Source organism: Vombatus ursinus, unplaced genomic scaffold (genome assembly GCF_900497805.2).
Source record: "Vombatus ursinus unplaced genomic scaffold, bare-nosed wombat genome assembly UNPS02009205.1, whole genome shotgun sequence".
NCBI classification, from domain to species: domain Eukaryota; kingdom Metazoa; phylum Chordata; class Mammalia; order Diprotodontia; family Vombatidae; genus Vombatus; species Vombatus ursinus.
The window spans coordinates 6,786,358-6,802,458 of NW_020948983.1; the positions used below are offsets into that span (position 1 = coordinate 6,786,358).

Here is a 16,101-nt window from a genome sequence, read left to right on the forward strand (position 1 = left end):
TACTAGCCGTGTGACTCTGGGCAAGTCACTTAACACCAATTGCTCACCAAAAAGGCCAAAAAAAAAAAAAATAGACATCAGTCATTTCACATACGTGATCACTTCACATATATTTGTTTTAGCTTTTCACTAATCATTATCTGGTATTTTTTTTTAAATCTATGATTTTTATCTTTGTGAACAGCTTTCTCCAACATTGAAGAATGTGATCCCTCCATGCCCAAAGCTAATTATTTTATGAGGTGCTGTGGTCAAAGCAGCTCATACAGAAAATCATGTAACTTGAAATTTAGGCAAAGGTTTATCATTTCTTTTTGCAAACATGTTTAAAAACTGAACCTCATAAAACATTACATAAACTCAGCCCACAGCCTGTCATTGATAATTACCATATTCTCTGTGTTAGAAGCCCAAGCAGTCTCTCACATCAGTCTTCTGTTGGCAATGAGATTTTCTAGTAGTGATGCCATTGTTATATGCCAAATACAATCTCTAGGATCAAAGATTTAGAGCTGAAAGTAATTTTATTGTCTAGGCCTTCTTAATCTATTAAAGTCTCGATGGGCCCATGGATCCTCCAAGGGATCTGTGAGTGGAGTCCATGAACTTAGATAGAAGAGAATTTCACCTATCCTTTTTACAAACTTAACTAAAATTTAGCATTTCCTTCAATGATTTAAAAACATTATTCTGAGGAGTCCATAAACTTCACTAGAAACCAGAGGGGGTCCATGACACAAATAGAACTTGAGAAAAATATTAAGAAACCCCTAATCTAATCTAACCTGCTCAATTTGTAGATGAAAAAACTGAGGCCAAAAGAGTGTGAGTGATTTGTTCAATATCACACAGAGATGGCGTAGCAGAGCCAGAATTAGACCTAAGACCCCTAACTCCAAAGCCAGTGTTCTTTCCACGATAGTGCAGTAACAGTCATAAAGGAAAACGAAAATATGCCTTTAATATATATGTTTTCAGCAACACACACACACACACACACACATATCCAGATATCACATTCATAGAAGGTGACATGCTATATCAGATCTGTTTCTCTTTTAAACTCCAACACCAAGTTCTACACTAATAACCTTCAGCCTGCTTAACTAGAGCAATAAGACAAAGAAGAGCCATAGATGGGAAAGATGGCAGGGACACAGTCAAGTCCTCAAATAGATAATAAAAGCATTTATACAAAAGGATCTCTGGAGAGTTACATGATCCAGCGACAATTCACAAACTAAATCACTGATGCCTTTAGTATATGTGGCAGCGGCTTTGCCATAGCTGGTTTGGTTTTTTTTTTAGGTTCATTATTGCTTTTAAAGTAGATTCATATTTTAAAACCTTAAGTACACTTTTTATAGAGGGTCTGAATTTGGAGAATTGCTGAGCAGAGGTCTCCACTAAGAAAGCGGACTGGATAGAATCCAAATAAGAGCATGGGGCCAGCCAACTTCTCTAGAAAACTGAACATTTTCCAAACCAACTACTTTTTGTTTGACCAAGCCTTGTTAAAGAACCAGCCAACTAGGTTTTCTCCTTAATATTTTATTTTAAAACCTAGTTGATCTCTTTTAAAAAGCAAAATGTGTCATATTCACAAAATTTTTTTTCAATTTAAGGCTTTCTCTGCTCCTCTTCCTCTCTAAAATAATAAAAATGACAACTAAAAGGGGAGAGAAGAAAGATTGTCAAGAAGTCTAAACAGTAATAACATTAATCAGGCCTATAGTAAACTAACAAGTACTATCTGTCTGAGGGAACACAGCCTAACTGCATAGATTTCCAGCTGACTGAAACCCAACAGCGTTCCATTCTCCCTCTGGTCTGGACCTGCTACTCTATCCTCCCTAAGTTTCTCCCCCATGTTAAAAAAAAAAACAAAAAAACACCAAATGTCAAGCAGCAAATCTCCATTATAGTGGCTTTAGAGTTACCATTTGGCAAGTCTCACTTGGCACTGTGAAATCCATACTGAGGAATACAGTAAGTACAACTACATATTACAGATTATTTACCTTATGTCCACATACTTGAATCAATTGAATCAGTTTTCCAAATGGATACATAATGCTGCATGTGAACAATTCCCAAAATTTAAAGTCCTAAAACTCAGGTGTTGCAATTATTCCATGTGAGAAATATGTAACTAACATCATGCTGGACAGTTCCCTGTGCAGTCAATATTCCAATAAGTATTCCTGACTTCTACACCAAACGAAGTCAACAAGTTGGCCCATCAGTGCTGCTCCATATCCATGGAGAAAAGATTAAATGTGGTTTGGAAGTTGACATTTGGATGAAAATAAATATTGACTTATATTTTGATGTGTTGATTGCTTTTTAAAAAGATAAACAATAATTAATGAATTCATCTATTGCTAGCATTGTTGCTAAGTAGCACTGTCTCTGAGTTGGGATCCACTTTCACCATGCAACATGGTGGTTTTTGGGTAGTCATACACACTGTTGGCAGAAAGTGGATGGTCACACAGAATTGCCACAAGGTACCATGCTGATTCAACTGCCCAGGTGCAAATGCCGTGATTGGTACCAGTGCTGCCAGTTCGAGGAGTACTGATGCAAGCCATGTGGCCTGGGGGAATCACCTCTCAAGATTCCTGGGGAAGGGACAAAAGTATTGAAGTAAATAAAGGAGACTTTGTCTTTAGATCTGTCCTGGTAAATTGAAAGATACCTGGTCCCCTTCTCTCCCTAAAATGGTAATCAGAATCTCTCAAGGCCTTCTCCAGGCCATCATTCCAAAAAGTACCAGAGAAAAGACCCTAACCTATATGTTCTCTGCCTCTAACTTGGCCAACTGATGCATATATGAAGGTCCAACTGAAATGACCCAGTTTGGCTTTTAATTGGGAAATCTCCCAGAATAGATTCAAGTTTTCATTGTCCTCCAGGCTTCATCTCAGTCTGCAAATAGGGAAGAGGAAAAAGAGAAAGACTTGATAACTGTGAGGAATTTGAAAGATGAACAACAACCTGGAACCAAGGCAGCAGGGGATCCCACAGGGTAGTGAACTAAAAAGCTCCTATGGTGGCAGAGAAAACCAAGACACAAACTGAAGGAAACAACAATGTGAAAACCCCTACAAAGCCTCAAAGAAAAATGCTAACTGGATCCGAGCCCAATAAGAATTCCTGGAAGAGTTAAAGAAAGTGATAAGAGGAGTAGAGAATTGGGAAAAGAAATGAAAGTGATGCAAGAAAATTATGAAAAGAGAATTAACAGGGGCAGCAAGGTGGCACAGTGGATAGAGCTCTGGCCTTGGAGTCAGGAGGACCTAAATTCAAATCTGGCCTCAGACATTTGACACTTACTAGCTGTGTGACCCTGAGCAAGTTACTTAACCCTAATTCCCAATTGCCTCACCAAAAGAGAGAGAGAGAGACAGAACCCTAACAACTTGGTTCAAAAGGACCAAAAAAAAACTGAAGAAAATAACAACTTACAAAACAGAAAATTCACTGAATTAAAGAACTCCTTAAAAAAGTAGAATTAGCTAAATGGGAAAAGATGTACGAAGTTTCACTGAAGAAAATATTTCCTTAAAAATTAGAATTGGGCATGTGGAAGCTAAAGACTCCATGAGACATCAAGAAACAATAAAACAAAATCAAAAGAAAAATAGAAGAAAATGTGAAACATCTAATAAAAAAACTGACATAAAAAACAGATCAAGGAGAGATAATTTAAGAATTATTTGGACTATCTAAAAGCAATGATAAAAAAAAAAGAACCTAGACAGCATACTTCAAGAAATTATAAAAAAATTAAATTATAAAAGGAAACTGTTCCAATGTTAAATCCAGAGGATAAAATAGAAATTGAAAGAATCCACTGATCACCTCCTGAAAAACATCCCAAAATGGAAACTCAAAAATATTGTAGCCAAATTCCAGGGTTCCCATGTCAAGGAGAAAATATTACAAGCAACCATAAAGAAAAATATGAAACCACAGTCAGGATCACACACTATTTAGCAGCTTTCATATTAAAGGAGCTAATAGCTCCAAAACCTTGGAGAACTGGGCAAAATCAACCTTGAGGAAAGCCATGTCTTTCCTCTCTTCCCCTGCCCCCATTTCTTTTCTATCCAAAGGAATTGAGTAGCTGCTGTATCACTTACTGTTCTCACAGTGGGGGCCTTCCCAGCCTCTGCACTCACACCGGTAGCTTCCATTCTGAAGAATGCATGTCCCATCATTCATGCATGGACTGGGTTTGCAGAGGTTAACTGGCTTCCTGGCTTCTGGAATAGAGAAATTCTTGACCTAGAAAAGGCTCAGTCAAGCCCATGGGTCTTCACTTAGACTGACTAAGGCAGGTCTAAGGCAAACTGAACAAATGTTCTAGCAGAAAATCATAAGGGTAGTGGAGAAGACAGCCACCATATTCCCCTCTGTGCTATCAGGCTAGGGACAGGCTGGGACAATGAGAATAGACAATGCCACATCTCAACACTAAAGAAGACTCTGTGCATGTAACACCCCTAGAATCTTGGAGTTGGAAGAGATTTCAGGACCATCTATCCAGCCCAGGGGTTTTTAACCTAGGACCTGTGAACTCTTTAAATATGTATTATTTTCACTAACCTTTATAATGTATATTTTATTTCATACATTTAAAAAACATTATTCTAGGAAAGAGTAAATTGACTTTGCTGGAGAGTAAAAGAGTCCATGATTGAACAAAGTTTAAGAACCTCTGATCTAGTCTATCTTCTTATTTTAGAAATGAGGAGGGTTAGGGTCCAGAGAGATGTTACTTGACCAAATTTAAAAAGCTGGTAAGTGGCAGAGCCAGGGGGACAACCTGGGTCTTATTTTCTTCCCACTATGCTTGTTAACATCATGCCTAGTAACTACTCCTCAGTTGTTTGAAATATATTTTGTACCTCCATCTAAAAAAGAAAAAACCTTTGTAGATTTGGAGTGAGATGGCCTATGCTCAAATCCCAGTGATGCTACTTACTATGTGATTTAACCTTTTGGAGTCTCAATTTCCTCATCTGTAAAATGAGGGTGTTGTTGATCTCTCAGATTCTTTATGCCTTCAAATCTATGACCCATGTTGCCTTTTGACAGGAAAAAAGCAGGGTCACTGACAAGAGAACTACAATTCCCCCCAGGCTACCCAAGGTCTAGAACAGTGAAACCATTAACAAGCAATCATAGCTCACCTTCACATATTCTTTCAATGAATAAGTCTTGGTAATTCTCTAGGTCTTCATAAGAAGGCACATGTATTAGGAAGTCATGAGAGCCTGCAAGTCTTAGTAGCGTCTCCTTCAGGACAGGTCCCACACCTATGACCAGGACAGAGATGCCATTTCTTCGAAGCTTCTGAGCAGGCACCACTGCATCTTCAGTTCCAGTCCCTTCTGTAATTACGACCACCGCCTTACTCACACCAGGCCGGGCCCCCTTCTGGACAGTCATCACCTCATCATAGACATGCAAGAGAGCACTGCCTGTGGAGCCTGCCCCACCCACATAAGGGGCCTGGTTGATGGCCTGCAGGAGGTTGGAGCTAGTAGGGTGTGTGTCCAAGGCAAATGTGGTCTGGACCCTGCTGCCATAGACAACCAAGCCTATCTGGGTCACATCCCGGTTGATGTTGAATTGGAGGGAGCTCCCTCTTACAAAGCTCCGGACCTTCGTGAAGTCCACTTGTCCTACTGTCGCTGATGCATCCAACAGGAAAACCAGGTCCAGGGACTGAGACTGGCAGCCTAAAGAAATGTAAACATGCCAAGTCTTTAATGAATCAGCATCTTAGCCCAGAAGTTCTTTACCCGGGACCAGTGAACTTTAAAAAAAAAAAAAAGTTGATAACCATACTTCAATATATTTTGTTGGTTTCCCCTGTAATTCTATTTATTTTATCTATTTAAAAACATAAGTCTAAGAAGAGGTCCATAAGTTTCACCAGACTGCCAATGGGGTTTATGACACAAGAAAGGTTAAGAACCCCTGCTAAACTGCAACCTGAAAAACCCAACCTGTGTTATCATACAGGACTAACCATGGCTGGAGATGACTTGGAAATCTCACCTGTGCTTCATGCTTTTAGCTTTTGGCTAAGGGGTGGCTGCTAATCGGTTAGAGTTCATCAATGTAGGCAATCTCCCCATCTGTACCTTCTTGATCAGAACCAGTTAGGAAGCCACTCTGACCTCCAGGGAGAATCACAGATTCAGCAAATGAAGGCTGCATGGCCAACCACCTGCCAGGGATGTGAGAGTGGGGAATGCATACCTCAAGTATGCAGTGGGGGGAAGCACTGAACCAGCTGACATCAGAGGTCGTTTGCAGTTCTTAAAATTCCATGATTTTAATTAAGTCCACTAACACCACCATCAAGTAGAGAAGAACCCTTTTCTAATGCTATCAGAGGACTAAAGGACCTGCTGCCTTATAAGCTAATTGTAACACAACAGATAGAGAAACGGTGGTTACATTTGAGGGAAACAATCTGATCTGTGCAATAACCATGTTACATGATAGGGCTATATTATACCTGATATTCAGTGCCCAGATCAGTACAGCATGAGAGCAACTGCTTTTTAGACCTTTGCCCTCCTAGGGGAATAATCCCTTAAAAAGGATATGAACACATTGTACTAAGTATAAATTTCTTTCAACATAATACCTGTTGTGTTCTGAAACACAGCTTTAGATGACCTATGGACTAAACTTATGATTTCCTTGGTATAGGGAACTCCCAAAGAGGAAACTCAACCACCGAAGCAGACGGGTACCTACACTGCAGCTTGTGTTTGTAGAGACTTGACTGAGAGGGCCCAGAGTCACATAATCTGTCCAAGGCAGGACTTGAATACAGGTCCTACTGTCTCTAAGGCAGCTCTCTACCCATGATATTAACATACCACATTGCTTCTCTAAGTTACCTATATTTGTAGTAAAAGCACCATTTACTTTACATCAGTGTTCTCTTCAGCAATTTTTTTGCTTTCCAACTGCATACTGGCCTTGTGACATATTGAATATCCTTCTTTCCCCAGGAAACTAACTCATCATTGGGAAATCTCACTTTCCTGCAAGACTGAATCTGCCTGGTACTCTCTGCCTCTCTGACTGAAGGGCAGGGCCATGGGCTCCAATGCCTCTATTTAAGAAAAGGGCTCAGCCCAGTCTTTCGCCCTTTCTTACCAGCTATACTGCTTTTGACTTTTTTGGACTTTTCTCTCATACTCCTGCACTGGGTACTGCCTCCTCACTTTTCAGTTTCCTTTTTTTAGTGTCATCTTCCCCAGTTAGACTGTAAGCTCCTTGAGAGCAGGAATTCTTTTTGTTTTTTAAACTTGTATTTGTTTTTTAAACTTATATTTGTATAACCAGCATCTGGCATAGTGCCTGGCACATAGTAGGTGCTTAATAAATGTGTATTGGTTGACTGACTGCATATATATATATATATATATATATATATATATGGATAAAAATCAGGAGGGGTATATTTTTCAATGAGCTCTGGGTTATTTGAACCAAGATTCCTTTTGAGAGGCAGTTTACCATACCAACAAAAAACCAGGTAAGTAAACATCTTACCTGGTCTCTGGAGACTGCAGATTTTTTTCTGGAGTTCAGGTATTTTATTAAAAAGGTCTTGTGGGTTGGAGTAGGTTATCACCTGCTTTGGATTGCCAGTGATTTCTTCCAGCTCTGCTCTCAGAAACTCACTACCTACCCCAATCAGGAAGAGTTTCTGATCACGGGCATATCTTACTGGTCCTGCCACAAGGTCTTGGGACCTTGAGTCAGTAAGCAGAACCACCACCCGTTGAGGCTGGGGATCATGAATCTCTCCAGACGGAAGTGTAGCTCTGAAGCCATGATCAGCAACATACTCCAAAGCTCTGCCTGTCAATGTGGCTCCTCCAGTGAAACGCATTCTGTCCAGACTCTTCATGAGGCTGGGCACATCCTGGTATTGTCCCATTTGGATTGGGATCTCCACCTCCTGACTGTACTGGGCCACTGCCACATCTACTGGAGAGTCCATGTTCACCACAGCCTGGACAAACCTCTTTAGAAAGGCCTTGGCCTGAAGGAATCCCTCCAGGGTTGTACCAGACGAGCTATCCAGCAAGAAGAGGAGGTTGACACTGCATTCCAGGCTCAACTTTGGTGCTGAAAGGAGAGGAATCATCATCAGTAGCAATCAATCACCGGGGCAATGGCACACAAATGGAAGACAGTGTCACATTTGAGGAACAAAAAGTAGGAAAAAAGCAGGCCAATAAGATTGGATCACAGTGTGTGTGGAGGGGAGTAAAGTGTAAGAAAACTAAAAATACAAAGGGACTAGGTTGTAAAGAGCTTTATAAATGCCAGATGACTTTATATTTGATCATGGAGGTGGAAGGGATCCAAAACCAGTGGACAAGGGAAGCATTGGCATCCCCATTTTACAGATGAGAAAAAAAATGAGGCCTGAAAAGGTTATACCCAAGGAGGTTAGACAGCTAACAGCCTGCTGGTTGGTCTCCCTACCTCGTGTCTCTCCCCACTCTATTTCATCCTCCACTGAGCTGCCAAAAAAAGCTTCCTAAAGTGCAGATCTGATACTGACCATGTCACGCCCCCTTCATTATACCCCAGTGGTTCCATACTACCTCTAGGATCAAATAAAATCCTGTTTGGCTTTTAAAGTCCTGAATAACCCGGTCCCTTCCTATCCTTCCAGTCTTCTCACAATTTACTCCCCTCCATATACTCGATGATCCAGTGACATTAGCCTCCTTGCTGCTCCTCACGCACAATACTCTAACTGCTGATTCATGCCTTCCAGGGCTGTGGCCCTTGCCTTGAATAATCTCCCTCCTCACCTCTTCCTCCTGGCTTCTCTCAAGTCTTTTTCAAGTCCTGGCTAAAATCCCTCCTTCAGACCCTGGGCAAGTCACTTCACCCCAATTAACTCACCAAAAAAAAAAAAAAAAAAAAAAGATTGCCAAAAAAAAAAAATTAAAAATTAAAATCTCTCCTTCAGCAAGAAACCTTTCCCAGTCCCCTCAATGCTAGTGCCCTTGGTTTGAGATTATCTCCATTTTGTCCTGATAGGTCTGGTATGTAAGTACATCTTTGCATTTTGTCTCCCCCACTAGAATGAGGGCATGGACTCTTTTTTGCCTCTCTTTACATCCCCAGCACTCAGCATAGTACCTGGCACACAGTAGGTACTTAACAAATTCTTGGTGCTTTGGTAGAGATAACACTCGAATTCACCACAACTTCTTCCAAGTCTGACCCTCTTCTCCCTATACTATACATAGCTTCATGTTGTAGGCCTGCAAGCTACACACACCCTTAAGGCTGAAAGCATATCGACCACATAGCTTACTTCTACAGAAGGGAGGAGAAAGACATCACAGTTGTGAGCCCAGGCTCAGAACTCAGAGGTTGACACGGATGCAGTCTGCAGCTAGGGGCCCAAAGGCATGTGTTACTTGTGACCAGCAACAATTATTTCCATTTTGAAATATCTCAGTGTAGGTGAATGGGATCATCTTGCCTTCCATCATAGCTCCATGATATGGATTTATTCATAAGAATTGGGAAGCACAAGGCATTTCAGAGAAGGCACCTACAAGGAGGCTAGAAAATTAAACAAAACTAAAGGGAGTAGTCTGGTCGGATTTTGCATGGCTCTCCAGCAAGTTGCTGCTTCCAAAACATTTGTTATAGATCAGCAGAGACTGATGGTTAAGAGAACAAATACTTACCACAGTTGGCCTCCCCTCCAAATCCAATGGGACAGAGACAATGGTACTTGTCTAATCCCTCCAGAACACATGTGCCTCCATTCTGGCAGGGCTGGGAATCACAAGGATCTATCAGGCAGAGTTTGCAGAACGAGATGTGCATTAACCAAAAACCAAATTAGTCCGAGACAAAGTGATGGTATGGCATGGGGCTGAAAATCCAGTCTAGCCTCTTAAGCCAGGACCACCAGTGCTTTGCTGAACCTATCAAAAGCAGGCACTCTAAGCAACATTAGTCAGTGAGACTGTGTAGTATAAGTGGAAAAAGTGCTGTCTTTGAAATAAGTGGGCCTGGGTTCAAAACCTACCTCTGACACTTACTACCTTTGTGATTGTGGGCAAATTATGTAACCTCTTGAGGCTGAGTTTACTCATCTGCATATGGCCTTTTTGATCCTATGATCTCCATCTGTTCAATGGAAATATTTTCTCAGGTCGATGACTGACTCTAATGTTTATAGCAAGGAAGAACAAATAGCTAATTAATCATAGAAATTTCAGCTAATTAACAAATCGGGTCCATCTACAGTTCTGTTGCTGAATAATAATTTCTCAGAATAAGTAAGGCCCTACACATCTTAATTATATCATGGGAGAGAGTGTTGATTGAACCTGGAGCCTGCTGTGAAATTCAAACTTTTTTTGTTGGTTTATAGGAACTACTGGTTTTAAATGAAGCTAGTTCTTTTCACTTAAAACAAAATGTTGTTAGTTTTGGACAAGATTGGCACAGAAAGAATCCTGAAAATCATTTTTCTCCCTTGCTGCTGAGATACAAGTCAGTATTTGGTTTTGAACTTTGACAGGGATAGAGTTCAATGACACAAGGTATATAATGTCACATTCAATATTACCACAATTTTGCTCCCAAGATATAGGTTGGAAGTGTCAACTTTTAAATTCAGTCTTTCCAAAGGGATAATTAGACCTGTGATTTCATTGATGTTTTATTGATGTAGGAAAGCCTTTTACTAATGCATAGCAACATCTTCTCTGCAATTTATAGTGTTAGAGGGATACCTAAATCACTTAGAGCTTACATGACTTGTCCACAGTCATGCATCTAGAATGTGTCAGGGATGGGCCTTGAACCCAGGTAGCCCTGGCTTTGATGCCAGCTCCTTCCCTACCATGATTCCTCTCAACCATTCCAAAAGGCCTTCAAATTAGAGGTATGGTGTCAAAGACAAGCAAAGTCTATTTAAACATGAAGTATTATACAGTTATCCCTTCCACATTGTGATTTTCCCCATTGTGGTTTTGACATATCCTGGATCAGCATAAGAAATTAAATGGGAACTTTTTGAGAATTTTGCAGAAACTGTAAACAACATGTGAAGGCAAATAGACAACACAGAGCCTATGACCAAATAATTAACCTAAATTTTACAATAAGGTACTGTGAATACCTCATAAAAGAAAAAAAATTCAAACTTCTCCTCTGGTACAAAAGGGGGGCCAAAAATTGTTATCCAGATTTTCCAGATCATGGGGGGCTTGCGTCCCTAACCCCTACAATGTGGAAGGGATAACTGTATGTGCAGCCATAACCTCTGTGAAAGCAGAATCCATTCTGAAGAACTCGGCTATCAACTCTTGGGACCAGGGGCTTGGGTAATTGGGTGATCCTGGAGAGAAAACAGACACATTTGCAACATCCAAGCACTGCCTGCCCTAAGCTGTTTTCAAGAACTCTTTTACCAAAAGGCCCAAGTTTGTTCTTGGGAAACAGAAACAAAAAACTACACAGAAATCATACCTGGACATACCGTTCTGTAGCATGTGGCCAGGTGAGTTATGAAAACTTTCTTCCAGCTAAAAAAGAAGAAAAAGTATAGGACTTGATTCAATTCAATTCATCAATCATTAAGTTCCTGCTATGTGCCAGTGACTGTGCTAGGCCCTAAGAATATAAAGACAAAAATGCAATATGTCTAGGAAATGTAAAATATCTGTAACACATCTGAAAGGGATGTAACATATACTCAAGTAAACGAAGATAATCTGAGGATAGAGAGAGAATTAACAGCTTGGCTGGTGGGGATGGTGAGATGGGGAGGATGGGGAAAGGCCACAGATAAAGAGAGAGCACCCCAGACAAGGAAATAGCCTGGGAAGGGGCTTAGAGATGGGGGATGGTATAGTGAGTTTGGAGGATAGTAGTATAGTTTGCCTGAAACAAAGATTACATGAAGAGGAATAATGATCATGAAAGGCTCTCTGTTCCTCTGAGCAAATAAATGGGACAGTCCATCTGAGTTTTAGAAATATTTATTTAGCCGCTATGTGAAGCTTGAATCGGAGAGGGGAGAGACAAAGTAGGCAGGTCAATTAGGAGGCAATTACAAGGTTGGTGAAGATCTGAATGGTGACCATTACATAAGTGAAGAGTCTTGGAGAGGTGGTAAGGATGCTGGAGGTAAAGCTGACAAAATTTGGTTTAGATATGAGGAATGTGAAAAAGAGGGAAGAATCAAAGATAATTCTGAGGCTACTCTAATAACCTAAGTTACTGGGAGGATGGTGGCACCTCTCAGAGAAATAAGGAAGTCAGGAGGAAGGTTGGAAGTGGGGAAAGGAAGGGGGAGATAAAGAGTTCTGTTTTGAACATGCTGAGTTTGAGATGTGGGATATCTATGTGGAAAGGTCCAGTAAGATAAAAATGATAATTGAATCCAACTGAGGAGAAGCAAAATAGAGTTCATAATTGAATCTATGGGGAGAGGAAAGAGTGAGATAGAAGGAAAGAGGAAGACAGTAGCAGAGTTGTCCATGACAAAGCTTGTGGAAGACCCACAATCAGTAGATGGGAGATGGATGATGATCCAGTAAAGAAAACTGAGAAGGAAAGGTCAGACAGGTAGAATAAGAGAGAGCAGTGTCACAGAAGCCAATGGAAAATTGCTTCTTGGAGCTGGGCACAATGGCACACACCCTGCTCCTGGGGAGTCTGAAGTTGGAGGACAGTTTGAGTTTTGGAGTTCTGAGTGGTATGGGGCTAAGCTAACTGGGTTTCTGAACTAAGTCTGGCACCAATATGATGTGCCTCTAAGCTGGAAGGAAGAAAGGGAAGGAGGGAGAGAGGAATAGATGAAAGAAAGAAGAAAGGAAGGAAGAGGGAGGAAGGGAGGAATAGATGAAAGAAGGAAGAAAGGAAGGAAGGGAGGGAGAAAGGAAGGGAAGGAGGGAGGGAGGAATGGATGAAAGAAGGAAGAAAGGAAGGAAGAGAGGGAGGAAGGAGGGAGGGAGGAATAGATGAAAGAAGGAAGGAAGGGAGGGAGGAGGGAAGGGAAGGAGGGAGGGAGGAATAGATGAAAGAAGGAAGAAAGGAAGGAAGGGAGGGAGGAAGGGAAAGAGGGAAGAAAGGAAAGGAGAGGAAAAGAGGGATGGGAAGAAAGGAAGAAATTACTTCTTGGTCTTTTGGCTACGATCAAGCCAAGGAAAGAAAGGATGTTCAAAGATGTCAAAAGCTGCAGAAATGTCAACTGAAACGAGGACTAAGGAAATGCCATTGCATTTGGTGGTTAAAGAAAAAATTAAAAATCAGAAAAAGAGTGGGAAGGAATGATTGAGAGAGCAAGTCCCTGCAGGAGACGGGGGGGGGGGGGAAATGGGATAAAGGGCATAAGTAGAAGGGTCAGCCTTGGCTAACTCTAGAGCATTGGACTTGGAGTCTGGAAGACCTGGATTCAAATCTCACCTGAGATCCTAGCTGTGTGACATTGAACAAGTCACTTAACCTCTCTGGGCCTCAGTTTACTCATCTGTAAAATAAATGGGGTTTTACTTGATGACCTCTGTGGTCTCCTTTAGCTTTAGATCTATGATTCTATGATCTTCCTCAAAAAAAAAATAGGAACAGAAGGAGGGGCAGCAACGAGGAGGTTTTGAAGATCAGGGAAAGGGGAAAGAGAAGCAGGCTACAGATGGTTTTTATTTTCATCAGTACACTAGCAGGTAGGAGAGAAGGTGGGGGAGAGATTTGGAAGAGTGACTGTGGGGAGTATGGTAGAAAGCCAATCAGGAAAGAATAAAAAGCTTGCTGTACAACAATGGGGACTGAACTGAGATCAATATATGCAAACATACATTTGCAGTCAACTAGCTGTGTGACTTTCTCCAACAAAGTTCAGTAGGCCATAAATTGGAATGAAAAAGGAAGTGACCCAAGGTTGGTGTTTATCAAGGCGTAAGCAATAACAAGTCGAGGATTCGAAGGAATCCAGGATGATGGTTGCGTCAGGTAACCAGAGTGACTGTGAAAGGAGGAAATGAAACCAGCACAGGAAGGTTGGACCAGAACAGACGTGGAGATGGGGTGGAAAGGCTGACCGTCACAGTGAAGGTCGAGGACAAGGCAGAAGAGGGGCCGCTAAGTGGTGCTGTGAATAGAGCAACTGGCCCTGGAGACGGGAGGACCTGAGTTTTGGATTCAAACCTACCAAATTAAAGATCTTTGAAGAATTAAATCATCTCTTATGGAGGCAATGTGGTACATACATTTATAGAAGATTCCTTCCAGTGCTAACATTCTATAAAGCAATCTCTCCCTACTCCTTCTGATCTAGGAGAACTTGCTTATTTCCTTAGGGTTGATAAGCACGCCTGTTGGATCTGCAGTTGGCTTCTAAAACATCAGTTATAAATCTAGCAGGGGGTGGCTGATCATGGAGTGAAGGGATGGTCTATGGCAGGAGGGCTCCCTGGCTCATCCCAAGTCAGCCTTTTAGAATTGGAAATAGGTTTGTACTAGTGTCAAATGTGCTCCCAGGAGAAAAAAGCCGAGTCAATTAAGGCTCCAAGGAACTGCTAAAATGTCTGCCAAATTGCTAGCTCATTAAGGATTTCTCTCCCTTGTTTAGGGCTGCGTCCCACAGGTTTCATAAAATTACAAGCCCAAGCAAAGGCAACTATGCATGTCTTTGAAATGGAAAGAATGGAATTTCTTCAGCTGAATGAGGCTCTGGACCTAGTAAGAATATCTCTATTTCCTCCAATAGCACTGTTCTCCATATTTAGGGAGGTCACTCCTGACCCTCTATCAGAAAAGCAGAATGACGAGTTGTTTTTCCAGTATCAAGATGGCTGCACGTGGCGTTTAGCTATTCCCTCTTGTGACTGTGTCACAAGGGACACCTGGGGTCAGAGGTGCACCTGTGGTCAAAGACCCATGGACCTTGCAAACTGGAAGGGATCGTAGAGATCACAGGCTCACATACTGGGAGAAGAGAGGGACCGCCGAGGCAACCCCTGCTGTGATAGATGGGAAAAGTAGGCCCCAGAGAGGAGAGGTTAAATGACTTATCCAAAGTCACAAGGAAGTATCAGTCAGGATTTGAAACTCTCAGTATCAGAAGCAGTAGGACCTACAGTCAGATTTTATGCTTGCCAATTCAGTGCTCATGTTTCTATGCAAGGCACCTAGATGGTACAATGAATAGAGTGCTAGGCCTGGAGTCAGGAAGACCCGAGTTCAAATATAGCCTCAGATACTTTTAGCTGTATGACCCCGGACAGTCATTTAACATCTGTCTGTCTCAGTTTCCTGTTGTGAGGATCAACTGTGATCATTTTAAAGTGCTAAGAACAATGCCTAGCACATAGTAAACACAATATAAATGTTATATATTATCCTTATTATATAAGAATCAAGCTGAGCTTCAGTAATACCATGCTCTAGTAACCAATACTCCCACCTCCCCTTCCAAAAACCCCTTATACCACATCTTACTTCAGAGGAACCTCAAGTGTTTGGGGCCTTTTCCTGCTTCGGTTCAAGTTTCATCTGATATCACACTCAAGGATGGGTGACTTACCTGGTGCCACACAAGTTACTAGCTTAAGAACCCTGGACTTGGAGTCAGGAGAACCTGGGATCATAGCCTGCCTCAGAAATTTATTCTGTAACCCTGGGCCTCATTCCCCTCATCTGGAAATCTGGGATAACAGCAACCTTCCTCCTGGGGTTGTTGTGAGGATCGAATGAGATCACGTTTATGAAGGGTGTTATAAGGGTGATACAGATGGCAGCTATTATATAATGAATGTTTATTGCTCAGGTCTCCAGCCTTCTAGATCAACTAGCCCCAACTAGTTTTACTTAAAGGCCTCACACAGTAGTAAATTACTGAGACATTTCAGCCTGCTAAACATTTTCCTAAATCAACAGAGACCTGTGGTTGGCTCTTTCCCATCTGGCCCCATTCCCTGGGCCATGTTCTGCTCCCTTCTGCTGAACACTCTACTGATGTATTTTTATGGAGAGCAACACTCCACAATTCCCTCTGCCATTGCA

The 16,101-nt window shown here is 41.5% G+C and overlaps 1 protein-coding gene across 4 annotated transcripts in view; it reads right to left on the bottom strand.

The window, feature by feature from the left end:
* VWA2 (von Willebrand factor A domain containing 2) overlaps nt 1–16,101 on the bottom strand; it is a 131,005-nt gene that overhangs the window by 80,247 nt on the left and 34,657 nt on the right. For 3 of the 4 annotated variants that reach the window (XM_027851686.1, XM_027851687.1, XM_027851689.1), the window contains 6 exons: nt 11,566–11,621; nt 9,768–9,875; nt 7,594–8,175; nt 5,202–5,753; nt 4,149–4,271; nt 1,667–2,624 (listed from right to left, as the gene is read on the bottom strand). In XM_027851686.1, the coding sequence (XP_027707487.1) occupies nt 2,524–2,624; nt 4,149–4,271; nt 5,202–5,753; nt 7,594–8,175; nt 9,768–9,875; nt 11,566–11,621 (1,522 nt within the window). In that variant the 3' untranslated portion in view covers nt 1,667–2,523. Of the gene's footprint in view, nt 1–1,666; nt 2,625–4,148; nt 4,272–5,201; nt 5,754–7,593; nt 8,176–9,767; nt 9,876–11,565; nt 11,622–16,101 lie in introns of those variants that run through there. The other variant, XM_027851688.1, reaches the window with a different exon arrangement.